Source organism: Vicugna pacos, chromosome 1 (assembly GCF_048564905.1).
Source record: "Vicugna pacos chromosome 1, VicPac4, whole genome shotgun sequence".
Taxonomy (NCBI): Eukaryota; Metazoa; Chordata; class Mammalia; order Artiodactyla; family Camelidae; genus Vicugna; species Vicugna pacos.
In genome coordinates this window covers 63,280,270-63,299,819 of record NC_132987.1, presented here as the reverse complement: position 1 = coordinate 63,299,819, position 19,550 = coordinate 63,280,270, and the positions used below count along the sequence as shown (strand labels likewise).

The window sequence follows — 19,550 nt, the reverse complement described above, 5'->3', positions numbered from 1 at the left end:
CCTGATTAATCTAAATTATGTTTCCCCTTTTTGTTCTCTTTTATGTTATAGCACCCTGTTTTTTTTCTACAAAGTATTTATCATATTTTGAAGTCACAGGTCTATTTGTAACTGTATTTAATTAATATCTTGTCTTCCTCTGTAATTTGTTAAGTTCCACGAGGCAGGTACATATGTCTATTTTGTTCACCTAGTCTGCTGGCAACATATTAGGCACTCAAACATTTATGGAATGAATTAATGCAATATAACAGTTTCCTCAGCAGTTTTGATAGAAAGTTTCACCACTATCAGAAAGAGTCAAAAAGAACAACTGAAGATATTACTCTCTTCTAACATCAACTTCTCCTCAGAAGAAACCAAAATCTTCCTCAGTTATGAGAAGACATACATGAGTAGCTTCAAATTCATTGATACAAGGAAGATTTATTCTTTAAGCTAGTCATTCATATGGAATGCAAATGAAATGTTTAAGTGCTTTAAAGAAACATAATAGCAGTGCAATGAAACTGAAACACACCTCTGGGCTAGGGGATCCTCATCTGTGTGACAACTCCTATGCTGGATTCTTTCCCCAGAAGACAATTAGATACTCTAAGTACTTTCAGTATTATTAGATACTGAACAGAGATGAACTAATCTAGACCTACCTCTAGAACCACCATGGAATTTTATATCCCTCCCCGCAACTCCCGAGGGAAGTCATTCTGTTCTTAATACATAAGGTTCACTTTAACATGTTTTTTATTTTAAAAAAGTAATAAAAGCTCATTGTAAAGCGTATATATATATCCAAACTATAGAAATGTACTAAGAAAAAAGGAAAAACTCCCTATTTTACAATTTACTGCCACTAAATTCACCTACACAGGTAACTGCTATCAACAAATGGGATGCTTTATGTTTAGGGTGACCAGCCATCCCTGTTTGCCCAGGGCTGTGGGGTTTCCCAGGATATGGGACTTTTAGGGCTAAAATAAGGTTAACTCCTGAGAAAATTGGGATAGGTGGTTATTTCTGACTTTTTCTTTAGCACATACAAATGCACAGATTTTTTAAAAACAGATATGAAATATTATATATACTGTTTTGCAATATTCTTTCAACACTCAAGAGTATATTAAAAATGAAACTGTGTGTGTACAATCCATATGGTTTAGGTCAAATTAAGATAAAGGCCCATGATTTTGCAGCACTGCTATTATGAAGGTATATTTCTCAAAGTCATTTACTTTAAAAAGCATTTCATTTTATCAAGTAACTTATGATTCAGTTAGCACTTCAAATACATTTCCTTGATATGGAGACATCATTAATTACACCATAATGACAGTGTCTCAGGGGAAAAAGAACACTATTAAATACATATATTCTTTTTACTAAACGGTAGTACATATATATTTGCAAAAGCATTATAGCACTTTCTTCTTCAGTAATACACTAAATATTTGACTCAAAACATTTTCAACATTCAGAGCTAAAGATTTTTGAGTTGATTTCACGGATCAACAATTACACAGTATCATGCTAACAGACTGCTTTCACAATCCATGATGCTGATTTTGACCTCCTTACCACCTTCAGTATTGACAGTTTAATTCTGAAGTATATATCAGTGTTGCCTTTTTATTGTCTACTTGGTTCAACTAACAATTTTTTTTATTTTTCCCTTAAATTAATTACATATCAATAGAAATGAAACAGCTCTTTAAAGTCATCTAGTCTTTGACAGATAGGTGAATGTTCAGGAACTCAGCAGTGGTCCTTACATACACATGAACTGGTCACATTAACTCTCCTAGATTTGAGAATGTCACATACAAAGTATTCTGAGACATGGCAACTTCCACTGCCTTTCATTGCTTTGTCTGGTGTGTGACAGTCTTCCATATGTATAATAACTTCATTTCAAGGCTGCTTCACAAAGAAAATTTTTTTAAAATATTTTATAAATAAAAAAGACTCTACATTTTTAAGAGATAATTGGGCTAAGTGAAGGACATATCAAGTTATACGACAATTAGATGAACAGTTATTTTTAACATCTTACAGTTTAGCACAGAAGTGCTAATATTAAAGTTCAAATTCTTTTCTTAGAGAGGTATTTACTACTTTCCAAAGAGAACGCTATTGACAGTAGACTTTTTCTTTGGCATTGGTATTTACATTACCACATGCGTAACAGTCCTATAACCTGAATCCCCCATTGCAGCCCCAGCCAGGCAGTATGCTGTTTTTTTTAATTACGAGACGCAATCTGGCAAATGCAAACTTCCTGTACTCTAAACACTTATAATATGGTTTGTTTAAGAGTTCCTATATTAGATATTGGGGAATAAGTCTCAGGGGAAAGTTTACCTGTCCATTTTTGCTTCCTGCTGACAATAGGCTGCGTAAGAGATGATGTTTTCATGGCTGCACCTCTCAGTAGCTAGGGCACCAACATAAAGAACAAAGTCTGCGTCCGGGACGCCCTCCTGGTCTGGTACACCCACTGCTCCACAGGGCCACTTACCCCCACAGCAGACTCTGCATTGCTAAGCCCATAGGGGACAACAGAAAATCAGAACAGACATAAAATTAGCTATAGGGACTTTTAATTTATAGTGAATCCAGACTCTAAATATGTATGATTTAATTTTTATTTATTATCCCACAACTTTTATCAAATCACATATTTCTCTCTACTCAATTCCTATCTCCAATTTTATTTTACTAAAATTGCTACTTTATATATAATAATCATAAATGTATAATCTTAATTAAAATTAAAAATTGCTATTTATAAAGGGCATCCAATCAGGATGCAAAAAAGACAGAAATATAAAAGGTTTTTTTAAACCCTCAAACTAGGTGAAGATTACAAGGGACCTCCTTGTACACTTTTTTTTTTTACAACTTCCTGTGAATCTATAGTTATTTCAAAATTAATCAATGAAAACTTTTTATCTAATGGAAATCTATTTCTATTATAAAGTAATTCATTTATCTTGTTAGAAATTCAGATAATACAAAAGTATATAAGGTAAAAAGTTAAATTCGTCTTGTAATACTACTCTTGTTTCTACTTTCCTAAGCAAATTGTTCTTTTAAGATCTGCTTTTTAGAGAACTTCTTCTATCAAAGCTCCTAAACAATCATAAGCTCCAAATTATAAATAGAAAAATCAGTAAATGGTGGGGTTTTCTTAGATATTAGTGATGTTTGTAGAGAGAGAAAAAACAGAAATCCTCATTTCATTACAATGTTTACTCTTGCTTCTCTAACACATGTATATATAATTTTAAAATTTAATTACTTTAATATATTACTAGCTGATGTTATGAAAAGCTATGATTTTAAAGCATTCTTTCCCATGGTCACTCATTTGTTTAAAAAAAAAATCAGGACCCTGAAGAAGATAAGTAGAAAGCAGAATTTGGAAAAGCCAAGAGAATTAAAAACAAACAAAAAATAACTTTGGAAAAAAGCAAAACAAAGTGTTTTAAATGCCTAAGAAATGTCTCTAAATGTCTTAGGAAAAGAGATAAATATGTAATTAACAAATTGTTTTAGTTTTTAAACATATCCCTAAAACCCTTTATACTCTCAAGAAATTTATATTCTCAATAAATTATATCATAATTTAACTAATATTAATATAGGCATATTTATAGTTTTGCAAAGAATATCTGTGAATATATATTACACACAAGTATTTTTATAGAATATATTTCTAGGTTGGGTTGAAGCATACAAGTTTTTTTAATTTTAAGAGATAATGTTAAATTGCCCTTTAAAAATACTAAGGTATGGGGCGAGGATATAGCTCAGAGTTTAGGATGCATGCTTAGCATGCACGAGGTCATGGGTTCCTTCCCTGGTAACTCCATTAAAAACAAATAAATAGGTAAACCTAATTACCCACCTCCCCAAAAATACTGAGGTATATACCTACTAAAAGATGCTCTGGTGGGCAAAGATAAAGTTTAAGCTGAAATGATTCAGCAGCCCCAGAGGTAAATTGAAAAAAAGGAGAAAAAAAATCATTAAATTCATTTGAAAACCAATGAAAAAATAAAATCAGCATACCTAACTTGATTAATTTTGGTAGAAGAATGAAGCTTTTGAACTTGTCTGTAAAAGCTTCTTGGTGACAAGCAGAGATTCAAAATTTGTACTATGTTTATCCTAAAGAATAAAAACATTGCTAAGAGTAGGGTGAATTACCTGGAGGTGCTCCTCAGGCACTATAACTGGGCCACATTTTGTATGCTCTGCACATTTCTCAGTACAGCATCTATGGTGATCATTTTCCTTTCGTAGGTATTGGTATTGGTTTGTTGCACATTGTCTTCAGTTCATTAGCACATCAATTTAATTAGGAAAAAAAAGATTAGTTAACAGCAGCTAAAACACTGTAAAAAACTAGTGGCTGCTATATTTTGTTCATTAATAATGGTTACTATTTTAGTTAGAAAAGTAGACAAAAAAAGAATTTTTGTTCCATGGGAAGTCCTCCTGAGTCGGGTTTTCAAACACTCAGATACTTCAAAAGCCAATACTATACACATAAAGGAGGGAGGAAGGAGATGTGGGGAACAGGGGATAACCATATCTGACGAAAAGATCCATTGGGTCACCTCATAATGGAAAATCAGGGAAAGAATGATTATACAACAGATTCTCTTTCATTCTTTTTAGATACCTTGCAGTTTGGTCTCTAAGAGCCAGCATAATAGACTATTCTAGTATAAATTACATAACTTGCCAAATGACCGAATGGGGAGGACAAAGTCCTAAACAACAGAAGAAAATTACCTGTGTGTAATGTGACATACCTGCTAAGTAATATAGTGCCCGCAGGTCTACGGACCTGAAAAGTCTTCTCTAAATAAGAAACAGCTTGTGGGAAAAGTTTGTTCTAAATAAAAGTGGAAAAAAAAAGTCAGAATTACTGCCAAAAGATGAATTATATTTATAACAAGCAAGCATAGGATATTCCTGACTAAGGGGAAAGAAGGAAAAGGCCTTATAATTCTGGAATACAGATACTAGTTAGATACAAGTTCACATTTGATATTAAGTTAGCCTTCTCATTTTATAACTTGATAAATATATTGCTGAAAAGCATAAATATATTCACTACTAACACCTTTTATTCAGTCATTCACAAAATAGTCATGTATATATTCCTCATTACTGAAGTAAAATTTACATACAACAAAATGCACCCATTTTAAGTATTCAATTCAAGCCATGAGTACTTATTACATACCTTTACAAGGTATCTTTTCTCAGGGAGCAACCTGAAAATATAATGACATAAAACATAAAAATTGCCATGCTAAGGGCAGAGTACAGTCTCATTTGTTCAGAATACATCTGGCAGGAGCCCCAAGGAATGCTTTGTGGAAACATGCAGTACCAGTCCCCTCAAATCTCAGTTTACCTCAATGAGCATTTAAGAGTTTATTCTGTGCCAAAACACAACCCCAGGCATGATAACATACTGCTTCATTTCTTTGGAAAATTAAAGATAAGGAAAGACATCAATTACTCCTAGTACCTGCTCAAAAACTACTACAGATTCATTATTTACCTGCTTTCTGGACTCCCCTTACACTAAACTAAAAATTAGACTACATCTTCTCTCTGGTTAACAGCTTTATAAATATTCTCATTATTGTATACATTAGTACTTCCTCTTATTTTTCCTCCAAGTACTTATTGTGGAAGTGCCTTCTAGGTCTGTTACTGACCAAATCCAAGTAGATATACACTGGTTCTGTTTAAATTATTCATGATGTGTAGAGTCAAACCATATCCTATGGCCTTCATCTTTCCAAACTAAAAAGCGTATTTAGCTTAATTCCATTTTGAGGGTGCATTAGCACCTAGTTCCATCTATGGAACTCTATGTAACAGATGAAACTATCTTCAATAGTTTGATTCTTAATTTAAAAAGATGACAAAATAATGGTGTACTTACTCTTCAATACTTTTATCATAGACAATCTTGATTCTTAAATGTTCATTAACATCTCGCTTGACAACATGATTTGCCTTAAGATGGACCTTATTTATCACCTGAAAAAAAAAGGAATAGATTTGGGGGGGGGGAGTATAGATTAGCTAATTGAGGTCCCAACTTAAAATTAATAAACTAAAGCACAGAGAGTACCACACAGGGTCAACCCAAAGAGGAACACATAGTCATGAAACTGACAAAAATTAAGGATAAGGAGAAAATATTAAAATTAGCAAGAGAAATGCAATAAATAACATACAAGGGAACTGATAGGTTATCAGCTGATTTTTCAGCAGAAAATCTACAGGCCAGAAGGGAATGGCAAGATATATTTAAAGTGATGAAAGGGGAAATTTTACAACCAAGAATACTCTATCCAGCAAAGCTTCTGTTCACATTTGAGGGAGAAATCAAAAGCTTCACAGATAAACAAAAGCTAAAAGATCTCAGCACCAAACCACCTTTACAACAAATGTTAAAGGACCTTCTCTAGTCATCAAACCATAAGGAAAGAGAACAAAAAGAAGAAAGAAAGAAAGACCTACAAAATATTGCTTTGGCTGTTTGGGGTCTTTTGTGGTTCCTTATAAATTTTGGAATTGCTTGTTCTAGTTCTTTGAGGAATGTCATGAGTATTTTGACACGGGTTGCACTGGATCTGTGGATTGCTTTGGGTAGTGTGGCCATTTTGATAGTGTTGATTCTTTCAATCCAAGAGCAAAGAAATCTTTCCATTTCTTTATGTCATTTCGGTTTTCGGAGTATTTCTAGGTATTTTGTTGTTTTTGATGCAATGGAAATGTTTATGCCAGTTATAAAATTCTGGTTTTTGAAGTGAAAAAAAAAAGTGAATGAAGGGCCGCAAATGGCAAAATATCCTTCTTTCTTATAGGTGAGCTGTATTCCATTATATAATACGTATATACTGCATCTTTATCTATTCAACTATTGATGTGCATTTAGGATGCTTCTGTATCTTGGCAACTGTAAATAATGTCGCTGTTAACAGCAGGGTGTATGTATCTTTTTTAATTAATTCTTATTTTGTGGTTGGCTTTATTCCTTTGATAACTATGTAAGTTTAAAAGCTAAAGCTCTAAACATTCTTAGAAACAATGAACAGTACATATATGTAAATTAAAAAATACATGTGCAGTAAAAAAGAAAAAGAAATGAGCTATCAAACCATGAAAGATCTAGAAGAAACTTAAAAGACATATTACTAAATGAAAGAAGCCAGTCTGAAAAAGTTACAGACTATATGATTCCAACCAAATGACATTCTGGAAAAGGGAAAGCTACAGAAACAATAAAAAGATAACGGTTTCCAGGGGTTTGGGGAGAGGGAGGAGGGAAAGAATAGATGGCACACAAGGGATTTTTAGGGCAATGAAATTATTCTGTATGATTCTACAGTGGTGACTACATGTCATTATGCATTTGTCAAAACCCATAGAATATACAACATCAAGAGTGAACCCTAAGGTGGAAGGGGGTGGGAAAGGACAGACTGGGAGTTCAAAATTTGTAAATACTGATAGGCATATGCAGAACAGAACAGATAAACAAGATTACACTGTATAGCACAGGGAAATACATACAAGATCTTGTGGTAGCTCACAGTGGAAAAAAAATGTGACAATGAATATGTGTATGTTCAAGTATAACTGAAAAATTGTGCTCTACATTGGAATTTTACACAATATTGTAAAATGACTACAACTCAATAAAAAAAAAGTTTAAAACAACAAAAAAAGAGTGAACCCTAATGTAAACTACGGACTTTGGTTGATAGTACTGTGCCCATGTTGGTTCATCGATTGTATCAAATATGCCACATTGATGAGTGATATTGAGGGTAGAGGAGTATATATTTGTGGGTGGGGAGGGCTATGTGCAAACTCTCTGTATTTTCTGCTCAATTCTGCTGTGAATCTGAAACTTCTATAAAAAATAAAATCTATTAATAAAAAATTAATAAACTAAATTTCAAGTGTAACACTCCCCCCCAAAAAAATAAAAGAACTAAATAAATGGATAGTTCATGCCCATGGATGGGAAGACTCAAATATTATCAAGATGTCAATTCTTCCCAACTTCATCTATAGATTAAATGAAATCTGAATCATAATCCTGCAAATTATACTGTGAACGTCAACAAACTGATTCCAAAGTTTATATTAAGGGCAAAAGACCCAGAATAGCTAACAAAATGTTAAAGAAAAAAAACAAAGCTGAAGGACTGAGACAACCTGACCTCAATATTTACTATAAAATTACAGTATCCAGACAGTGTGATACTGGCAAAAGAGAAACAAATAGATCAATGGAACACAATAGAGAGCCCAGAAATAGATCCATAGAAATACAGTCAACTGGTCTTTGACAGATTTTGGCCAAAATCTGGAACACATACAACACCAAATGCTGGCCAAAGACGTGGGGCAGCAGAAACTGTTATTCATTGCTGGTGGGAATGCAAAATGTACAGCTACGCTGGGAGACAGTTTGGCAGTTTCTTACAAAATTAAACATATTTTTACCATAACTACCTAGTAATCATGCTCCTTGGCATTTACTCAAATGAGTTAAAAACTTACAGCCACACAAAAACTTGTTTACAGATGTTTATAGCAACTTTATTCATAACTGCTACAACTTAAAAGCAGCCAATGTGTTCTTCAGAATGTGAATATATAAATAAACAGTGGTAAATCCAGAAATGGAGTATTATTCAGAGATAAAAAGATGACCTATGAAGTTATGAAAAGACATAGAGTAACCTTAAATACTTATCAATAAGTGAAAGAAGCCAATCTGAAAAGATTACATACTATATGATTCCAACTATACGACATTCTGGAAAAGGCAAAATTATGACACAGTAAAAAGATCAGTGTTTGCCAGGGAAGGAAGGGTGGGAATGAATAGGTGGAGCACAGATGATTCTGAAGGCAGTGAACTACCCTGTATGATACTGTAATGATGGTTACATGTCAGTATACAGTCGTCCAAACCCACATAATGTACAGCACCAAGAGTAAACCCTAATTTAAACTGCAGACTTTGGGTGATTACGACGTGTCAACACAGTTTCATCAGTTGTAACAAGCACCACTCTGGTTGTGAATGCTGTATGCATGTAAAGAGGAACAGGGTCTTTGGGAAATCTCTGTACCTTCTTCATAATTTTACAGTGAATCTAAAACTGCTTTTAAAAATTAACTAATTTTTAAAAAATGAAGATAGAAGACAATGGAACACATAGTTCAAGTGTTAAAAGAAAGCTGTTCAACACTTAAGTCTGTATCCAGTGAAATGCCTCCTCAAAACTGAAGAGGAAATACAGATATTTCAGATACACAGAAATGGAAAGAATTCATCAACAGCAGACCCCCACCACAGGAAACACTAAAGGAAGTTCTTTTTGGTAACAGAAATGACACTAGATGGTACCTCGGATCTTGTCTTAGCTCAGGCTGCTATACCAGAGTATCACATACTGGTGGCTTATAAACAACAGAAATTTATTTCTCGCACTTCTGGAGGATGGCAAGTCCAAGATCAAGGCACTAGAAGTCTGGGTGTCTAGTGAGGGCCCACTTCTTGTTTCTTAAGGCCATATTCTCATATTTTCATTGTAGCCCCTGGCAGAAGGGGCCAAGAGCTCTTTCATACAGGTGTTAATCTCATTCCTAAGCGCTCTGCCTTCAAGACCTAATCATCTACCAAAGACCTCACCTCTTACCCATTATGCTGAGAGTTAGGATTTCAACATATGAATTTGGGGGGGAAACAAACATTCAGTTTATACCAGGTCTATATGAAGGAATGAAAACAACTGGAAATGATATATAAGTAAATATAAGGCTATTGTGCATAAAACAGTTAATATAGCAGGCCTCTGCCTGCTACCTTTAGAAAGGCCTACTTGCAAATTTGACCTTTCACTGGTCAAAGAACTTGAATGTAAAACAGTTCCCCTACAGTGATATAAAACTTCCCTAAGTGATAAGGGAGTCTCATTGTGCCAAAACTGTTAATAAAAATAACATAGTTTATGCTGAACATTTGTTTACTTCTCAGAGCCAGGAATGTTAGTGAGTGAAAAGGTGCCTACATGACCAATCTCCAACAAAAACCCTGGGCTCCTAGACTCAGATGAGCTTCCCTGCAGACAACATTTTGTGCTTGTTGTTACAAATTACTGCTGAAGGGATTAAGCATGTCCTGTGTGATTCCACTAGCAGAGGACTCTTGGAAATGAGGAAAATTCAATTAACAAGTTAAGAAGAAGAAAGGGAATTTTATTCAAGTCAAACTGAGGATTATAACCTGGGAGACACACTCTCAGAAGTTCTGAGAGCTGTTCCTTCTACCTGTTAGAAGTCAAAGGCACAGTCACATACATTTTCAAGAAAGGATCGTACATCAAAATGACATAGTGATATTTTACACAAAGTTCACCAAAGATATATAGTCCAGGTAAGTACACACAAAGCCAAAGCAAGCATCAAGTCACTGTGACCCCTTGCAGAGTTGGGAAAGAACGCTATTCTTCTAAGAAATTACATTGCTAGTACCAGAAGAAAGGGAAAAAACTGATCTTTTTGGTTGAGCAGGCATTTCCATCTTTGAGGAGGTCTGGTTAATGTGTAATGCAGATGCACACAGGGAGGGAGGGAGGAAGCCCAAAAAGACAGAGAGAACTTTATGTTTAGATTTTCTGGTTGGTCCTGCCTTAAAATATACTTATAATTTTGTTTCATCAGAAGCATATGTCTGGTTTCCCAAGATATATCATGCAAACATTAATCAAAAGAAAACCAGAGCAGCTATGTTAGTTATTAGACAAAGCATATTTCAAAACAAGGAGTATTAATTTCCAGGGATAATGAGAGGGTCAGTATGTAATGCTAAATGTGTCCAAAAAATACAATAATCTAAAATGTGTAAACACCTAACACTAGAGCTTCAAAATACATGAAACAAAAACTGAAAACTAAGATGAGAAATAGACAAATCTACAATAAGAGCTGGAGACTTCAACATTCCTATCTCAGTAATCGATACAAGTAGACAGAAAATCAGGAAGAATGTGGGAGACCTGGGCAGCACTAAAACTAACTTGACCTAAATGACATTTATAGAACCAACCACCTGCCCCAACAACAAGAGGATGTTCATTCTTCTCAAGTACACATGGAACATTAACCTGGATAGACAACATTTTTGGCTATAAAACAAATCTTAAGAAACATAAAAAGACTGAAATCATATAAAGGATGTTCTCTATCTATAACTAAATTCAACTACAATGCAACTACAAAAGGATAACTGAGAAATCTCCAAATACTAGAAAATCAAACAATAAACTTCTAAATAATTCTTAGGTTGAAGATGAAGTAACAAAGAAGATTAGAAAATATATTAATTGAATCAAAATAAGATTATAACAAATTAATATTTGCAGGATATAGTTAGTGTTTAGAACTTTATAACGAAATATTTATAGTGCAAAAATAATCTCAAATTAATCATCTAAACTTCCATCTTAAGAAACTAGAAAAAGAGCAAATTAAACTCAAAGAAAGCAGAAGAAAGGAAATAATAAAGAACAGAAATCAATTAAATGGAAAATAGAAAAATAATAATGAGAAATCAATGAAACCAAGAAGCGATTCTCTGAGAGGATCAATACAATTGATAAACCTCTAAGGATATTAAGGGAGAAGACACCAAATACCAATATCAAGAATGAAACAAGAGACATCACAATAGACTTTATAGACTGTGATATTGTGATTTATAATAAAAATATATTTGGTCTTTGTCCCATTTATGGAATTTCTTAAAACCCTTGGAATTTCCTAAATGACGAAAGTGATCAAGGTGTCTTTTGTCATGTTACTGAGGTAACTTTTGGAAAGCACCTAAAGATAGGGCCTGGTTGCCAGCTGAGTCAACCATGTGAATAGAAGACTGGAACTTTCAGTCCTTCCCCACCCTTTCTAAGCTCTGAGGAGAGGAGAAAGGCTGGAGATCAAGCTCACTCACCAATGACTAATGATTTAATCAATCATGTCTATGTAATACCTCCATAAAACTGGAAAGGATAGGGGTTGGAGAGCTTCAGTTGTGGTGAACACATGGAGATTCTGGGAGAGTGACATGCTCAGAGAACACTGACACTCTGTGCCCTTTCTCCATATCCTGCCCTATACATCTGTTCCATCTGATTATTCTTGAGCTACATCCTTTTATAATAAACCAGTAATCTAGTAGGTAAAATCTTCTCTGAGTTCTGCGAACCTGCCTAGCAAATTAACCAAACCCAAGGTGGGGGTCGTTTTAACTTCGATAGGTTTGTCAGAAGAACGAATAACAAAATGGACTTGGGATTGACATCAAGTGGGAAAAGGGGGGCAATATTGTAGGTCTGAACCCTTAACCTGTGGAATCTGATGCTATCTCTAGGTAGACAGTGTTAGAATTGAGTTGAATTGTAGGACACTCGGCTAGTGTTGGAGAGTGGCTTAGTGGTGTATGGAAAACCACCAACAAACTAGAATTGGAACCAGAACCCTTTACAGACATTTAAAAGATCAAATGAAAACATTAAGAAAAACGGTATTTCCATAAATTTGACCACTTTGATGAAATTTTTTGAAGGACATAACTTACCAAACACAATCAAGAAGAAAGAGACAACCTGAATAGTCTAATATCTATTAAAGAAAGTAAGTTCATTGTTTATAACTCTCCAAAAGAGAAAATTCCAGACTGAGATAGCTTCATTCATGAATTCTAAACATTTAAGGAAGAAACAATACTGATTGTACACAAACTCTGAAAATAGAAAAGGAAGAAGTATTTCTTAACTCATTCTGTAAGGCCAGCATTACCTTAATATCAAACTCAACAAAGCTATTGAATTAAAAAAAAAAAACCTACAGACAAATATCCCTCATGAATATATATGCAAAATCATAAAAACCTACTAGTAAATCAAATCCAGCAAAATGTAAAAAGAGTAATATATCATGATCAAGTGTGGTTTTATCTCAGGAAAATGTAAAGCTATTTTAAATGATTAATAAAATTAATAAGCCCCTAAAAAGATTGGACTAGAATAAAACAGAACAAGCACAAATTATCACATTAGAAATAAAAGAGTAAATATCACTACAGATTCTATAGATATCAAAAGGATAAATTATTATGAACAACTCTGTCAATAAATTTAACAATTCAGATGAAATATACTCCTTGAAAAACACAAGTTACCAAGAATGACACAGGATCAAACAGGAACTATGAATACACTTGTATCAGAAAAATTGGATTTATCTAATCTTACACAGTGGTTGCTTGGGGCCAGAAGTGAAAACATGGATTTCCTATAAATGGACACAAGGGATCTTTCTAGGGTGATGGAAATGTTCTAAAACTGGATTGTAGTGATAGTTTTGCAACTCTGTAAATTTAATGAAAATCACTTAATTGGACACTTAAGTAAGTCAATTTAATGGTATATAAATTATAGTTCAATAAAAGTACTTTTTAAAACTCTCTACAAAGAAAACTCTAAACATTTAAGGAAGAAATATCATATAAACTCTTTTAGAAAATATATGATGGAACCTCCCAACTCATTATGTAACACAGGTATAATTCTGATATCCAAAGCTAACAAAAACTTCACTAAAAAAGGAGATTATAAACCAATATTACTCATAAACATAGATGCAAAAATCCTTAATCTATTGGCAAATTGAATTCAGAAGTATATTAACTGTATAATACATTATGACCAAGTAGAGTTTATCCCAAAAATATAAGGTTGATTTACTATTAGAAAATTCAATGTAATCTACCATATAACAGTACATATTATATAATTCCATTTATATAAACAAAGTTCTAGAAGAGGCAAAATTAATTTAATGTAAAATATAAGTCTAATGTAAAAAAAAAAAAATCAGAACAATAGTTACCTGGGGTGGATGGGAGAGAGTGACTGGCACAGGATAGGAGGGAAATTTCTGGAGACATGGGAATATTCTGTATTATTACAGGATTGTGAGTTTTACATGGATGTAAATTACTGCGTTTGCTGCATTTCAGTATATATAAATCTTATCCAAAAAACCTTAAAAGTAACAATAACAGTGGGATGATAGGGAATGGGCAGAAGTATATGAAACAGAACGAGAGAATACTGATAAGTGTTGAAGCTGGGTGAAGGGTCATGGGAGTTCATCATACTATTCTGGTTTTGAGTTTTGTTTTAATTTACATAATAAAAAATAAAAACAAAACAAAACTTAAAGAGTTTTTAGTTGAGAACAAGTTATATGAGTCAAAATGCTTTGCAGTTTCCCAGCACTACCAATAAAAAGTTACTGAAACTTCCTGTAGCATTTAACAAGAGATGCAGCCACTAATATGAGTACAATGAACACTACTTGCCTATAATTTGCATCCAGGTAAAAGCAAAGAGAATGGTTAGGAGGACTTGCTTATTACATACTCTATGAAGAACTAGGAAAATTAGGGATGAGAACTCTCAAGAAGAACTTAACAGCTTCTTTTAATATCTGAAGCAGGAACACTATTAAGTTTGTTCAGGCATGAGCCATAAATAAGAAGAGTGGGTGGAAGTTTCAGGAAGAGTTTTCAGCTCTATAAAAAGAACAATAATCTCTCCAAAATGCAAAGGGGCTGCCTCTGGAGATAATTTCCCTATTTGTCAAATTTAAGTACAAGATTTGTACACTGGCAACAATCACAAGAGGAAAACAGTCATTTAGGTTCCTTATAGAACAGAGATTTTGCAGTTCTCTGAACTACTTTCTCTTATTTTAATCTAAATTCAAAGAGAGAAGTGCAGGCTTTGTGGGAATTATTTTTAAAAAGTATTTACCAGGTGGGTGGGGAAATTGAGGAGATGTTGTTTAAGGGTACAAATTTGCAAAGAGTAGATAAATAAGTTCTGAAGATCTAATGCACTACATAGTGACTACGAACAATGATACTGTATTATAAACTTAAAAGTTGCTGAGAGACTGAAAAATAAATAATTCAGCCAGAATGCAGTGTCATGATAAAAGCTGTAATACACAAACCCCAAGCAGTATTCTGGCACATATGGTTATGAACAGCATGCACAGAAATTTTTGGAAATCACACAAAAAAATGACTAGTCAGATTTCTGAGCTGAACTGAAAACTTCCAGATTAATCTTTCTTGATAAAGTAATGAGACAAATTATAAAATCAACCACAATATGCAGCCCTGCCCCAGGTACTTTCTCCTTTCCTCAAAGAATAGTGATTATTGTGGGCACTCCATGGAGCTAAGTACTGTAGAGGAACCAAAGTCTAAGACGCAAGGAACATCACAATTTAACTGCAAAGGCAATATATGCCTGAAACATAAGCTATCACCACAGTAGTACTTGGTTAAGTGCCAGAAAAGAGTACAGATAAGACATACTGCGAAATGAAAAGAACATTCTCCTGGGATGGTTTCAGCAGGCTGCCTTGAGGTTAAGGAACTTAAAATCAAAGAATTTAGACAGGGGGGTAAAAAAGTAATGGGAAAGAGGCAGACACTTCCAGGGCAGGAGAACAGGGTAAAGCAAGCAATGTGAAACTAAACTTGAATTTTGTCTTCAGAGAACCCCCACTATTCCTTCAACGCCTCTGCCTGGCTCTCCTAGCAATTCCTTCCCAAACGTTTTGCTCAGTGGTTCCCAAAGTGTGGTCCTTGGACAAGCAGCACCAGCAACCATCTGGGAACTTCACCTGCAAATTCTGGGGCCCCATCCCATACCTACTGAGACAGAACTGGGCAGCGGGAGGGAATGCAGCAGCAATCTGTGTTTTAACAAGCCCTTCAGGTGATTCTGATGCACGCTTAAGTTTGAAAACCACTACTCTAGGACTACCTGCTAAGCACAACCCTCCGCGCAGGAAAGTCATGATTTTCTGAGTGCCTAACTGAGCCACTTTGTTGTGGTACAGGAAGAGTTGATAGCGGGTCCCAGCCCTCAAAGAGTTCACAACCTCTGGCCCAGTCTGGCTTTCTCCTACAGTACACCTTGTTCCAATCACTACCCTCTATGCCATCGCCTCCTTTACTACTTTACCCTCATAGGGCCCGCTCCCACCACTCCGTGGCCCTACCTCAGAGTCAGAGGGGACGTGGTGCCGGCAGGGAGGGGAACTGCCCAAGGAGACTGGAATAGATGTGGCGCTTGCCCGGAGCCCGCCCAACAGGAGTAAAACGCCTCGGACCCATAAAGAACCGCTCCAATGCCACCGGCTCAGAACCCGGCCTGAACCCGAGGAGCCCGCTCCTCTGCCCCACTCGGCCGCCATCTTCAGGCCGAGCGTCGTTACCATGGAGTACGTGACGCCTCCGCGCCCAGCGCCAGCCCCGCCCCTCGCCTCTCCAGGCAGGTGGAGGGACGAGGCTGCGGAAAGGTGCTTTTTGATTGGCTAGCGTCACCCGTAGGACGTTCACCGCGGATGGGCGTTGCATCACGTCCAACGCGTCTCATTCGCGTGAAGTCGGCCAATAAATGCCGTTTGGCCGCCCACGTGAGCCGGGCTGTGGGAAGACTAGTGGGTGTTAATGTTAATGGCACGGTAGTACGTGGGTGTCCTTACAAAGGGAGTTTTTGTTTTTAATTCGAAAACATATGCACTCACTACGTGCCAGGTGCTTAGATACACAAACAGATGCAAAAGTTTTTATGGTTTAGCTCTCTGTATAAAAGGTCAATGGAATAATTTTCATTTTGACTTATCCTGAGTCACCAATTTTGAACCCACTTATGTCATGTTCTGTAAAATCAGGTGTGTTCATTACTTTTCAGTCACATCCCTTAATTTGTCTAAATTTGAGAATTGCAACTGCATTAATTCCGGAGTAGGTAGATCCTTGCCATTAGGGCAACTACCTTAAAAACTGAGCCGTGAGGAACTATAAAAAATTGGCCATTGGGACAAATCTTCCTGTTGCCCATGAAAGAATTAAAACTAGAAACTAAAAGCAATGAACTGTAACAGTCATTCCAGGAATTGAGTATTATAAATTACTATACTAGGAACTGTAATGGTAGGAAGAACAGAAAGGCCCGAAGCACTTACAATTTGTTGGTGAAGATTATGTACTCCCAAAAAGGGGGGATGGGCATTTTACAAGTAAACGCATTAGATGTGTCTTATCACCCCACAACTAGAGGATGTTCAGATTTCAAACATAATTTATCACTTTCAGGAAGTTCTCTCCCCATGAGACCACAAAGAAGTCGCAGATTGTGAACAAAGAATGGAATCAGCCATTTTCAAGTTCCTGCTGTTAGCAGGATTGCCATGCTGTGGGAGAGGCAGTTTCGATGGTGTAACAAGCTGCTGGCAATTTAAGTTCATTTTTTGTGAAACATGGGACTCCTCCATTGTAACTTTGTCTTGAGAACTGCCTTGCACTGACCAAACTTGAAGGGAGCAGAAAAACACAATACACGTTTTCATTTATAAGTGCTGTCATCGCATCAGTTTAGGAGGATGTATGAATTTGCATGCAAGGCTTATTTGCCACTGCATTTACTCTGGTTATCTTAAGGATTTTTAGCTTTCTTCCCTACATTGTTCAAATGCCTACCACTTCTTGTTTATACACCCCATTGCTCTACCATCTCCTACCTAGTTCTAGTCTGCAGCTCCTAACAAAGGAGAATTGAGATTATTTTTCCCTCTCCTCTATATGCCTAATCCAGATTCAAATAGCCATCTGCCTTCCTGGACATTTTCACAGGTGGACATTTACCAGCTTCCTCAAACTCAATTACCCCCCACCAAACTATCTCCTGGTTCTCCAACTTTGTAAATGCACTATTATCAACAGACTCAGCAACCAAATCTAGTAATGTTACCCTTGAAGACTCCTCTCCAAAATCAATTGGGCTCTTCAGTGATACATTCATACATAGAGGAATATAAATTCCTGGCATCTCTTACGTTTTCTACTTACTTTCCAATTAACTCCACACAATAGGTTTCAGTCACACTACGTTAACAGCTGAACGGTCCCTCAAATACTTTCTTTCACATAAAATCTTTGTGCCATTTCCTTTTTCTGTAACTCCTACCCCCAAGCATTTCTTTATTCTTGAGTACCCCAAGAGTACATCTACTTCACTGGCACAACAAAGTAGTTACTCCTATGTTGGCAGTTTTTTGAGAAGGGTAACTAAATCTCACTGGAGAAGGTTTGAAAACTGCACTTCCTTCCCTTGTTCAATTTCCTTAGGGTTCTACTAACCAAATTCCTAGTTGTGGGGGCCATAAAATGCACCACTAACATCTGGTGAAGACAGCATAATTGGCTCCAAGCACCTTCTCACCATCCACCTTGAGGCCATATTTCCTAAGGGCTGCTGCTGCTGCTAGACAAATGAGACTGGCAGTACAGATACAACCCCCATTTCTGTCTAACATGTGACTTTTCCTGCAATTTTGGCTTCAGGGCCACCATTAAACTAAGCAAACCACAGAACTGCAGTGTGCTACTTAATACACCTTTCTCCTTCAAAGGTCTCTCACCACTCCCTACCATACACTTTTAGCATGCTGATCATTTAGTCAAGAGAACCCAAATACAATTAAAACTGTTGAAAGCGGCTGAGTTTAGCAAACTCCCAGTTTCCTGTTGGTATTTTCAGTGGAATGTCACAATTTATTAATAAAAGTAGTAGTTGCTACTGCATTAAACATTTAAAATCATCACGCTGCGAACTGATGCCTTGGTTCAAACTTGTATTCAGCACACTCTGAGATTTAAAATACTCTGTGCAGCCCTGCTTAGTTTCCTTTACATCATGCCAAAATATCTCAATCCTGCATTTTACATTAAAACATGGAGCCAAGGAAAGCTATACTATCCAGGCAAACCTAACATCCCACCCCAACCCCAGCCCTAGATTACTTGTTGAGGCATGTAGTATTTTGGGGATATTCTCAACTTACACATATTCCCAGTGTTATACACTGGAACACTTTGTCAAGTCACAAATTCCAAGGCTTTTTCCTCCATGTCTGTTCAAACGAGCTGCCAAATACCACCAATATATCACCATTCAAATTCCTTCTAAATACCATTTTAAAGACCCAAGTTTCCCAACCAATCTATGTTGAACAAGTGTATGCACTACAAGGTACTTCAAAGGTCAGTAAGTTTCATGGTATATATCTGTACTGGCTAAGAATTCTGACTTCTGCCCTTTCTGAAATACACTGGGTGTCTCCACTTATCCAAAAACTTTTCAGAGGCTAGGTTCAAGTGCTTTATCACTCTAAACCTTCCAAGATACTCCTTTCCACTGTTCCCAACTATAGCTTACTTGTAACCTTCCCCTCACCATTTAAAGCCTTATATTAAGATACATCCCATCATCATCAAAACTCTCCTGTTGTCTCAATCTCTGTAATTCTCTAGGCTTCCTTGTTCTCTGAAAATCTCGGATAACCAC

General features: G+C 35.9%; 1 protein-coding gene across 4 annotated transcripts in view; it reads right to left on the bottom strand.

The window, feature by feature from the left end:
* LMLN (leishmanolysin like peptidase) overlaps positions 1 to 16,419 on the bottom strand; it is an 89,744-nt gene extending 73,325 nt beyond the window's left edge. For all 4 annotated transcript variants that reach the window (XR_012073872.1, XM_006200898.4, XM_072963895.1 and 1 more), the window contains exons 1-6: positions 16,201 to 16,419; positions 5,972 to 6,069; positions 5,258 to 5,288; positions 4,821 to 4,903; positions 4,210 to 4,333; positions 2,359 to 2,537 (exon numbers count right to left, since the gene is read on the bottom strand). Coding sequence is in view for 3 of the 4 variants with exons in the window: in XM_006200898.4 (XP_006200960.1) it covers positions 2,359 to 2,537; positions 4,210 to 4,333; positions 4,821 to 4,903; positions 5,258 to 5,288; positions 5,972 to 6,069; positions 16,201 to 16,419 (734 nt within the window). In the remaining variant the exon portion in view is untranslated. The remainder of the gene's footprint in view (positions 1 to 2,358; positions 2,538 to 4,209; positions 4,334 to 4,820; positions 4,904 to 5,257; positions 5,289 to 5,971; positions 6,070 to 16,200) is intronic.
* Positions 16,420 to 19,550: the final 3,131 nt, after the last annotated feature.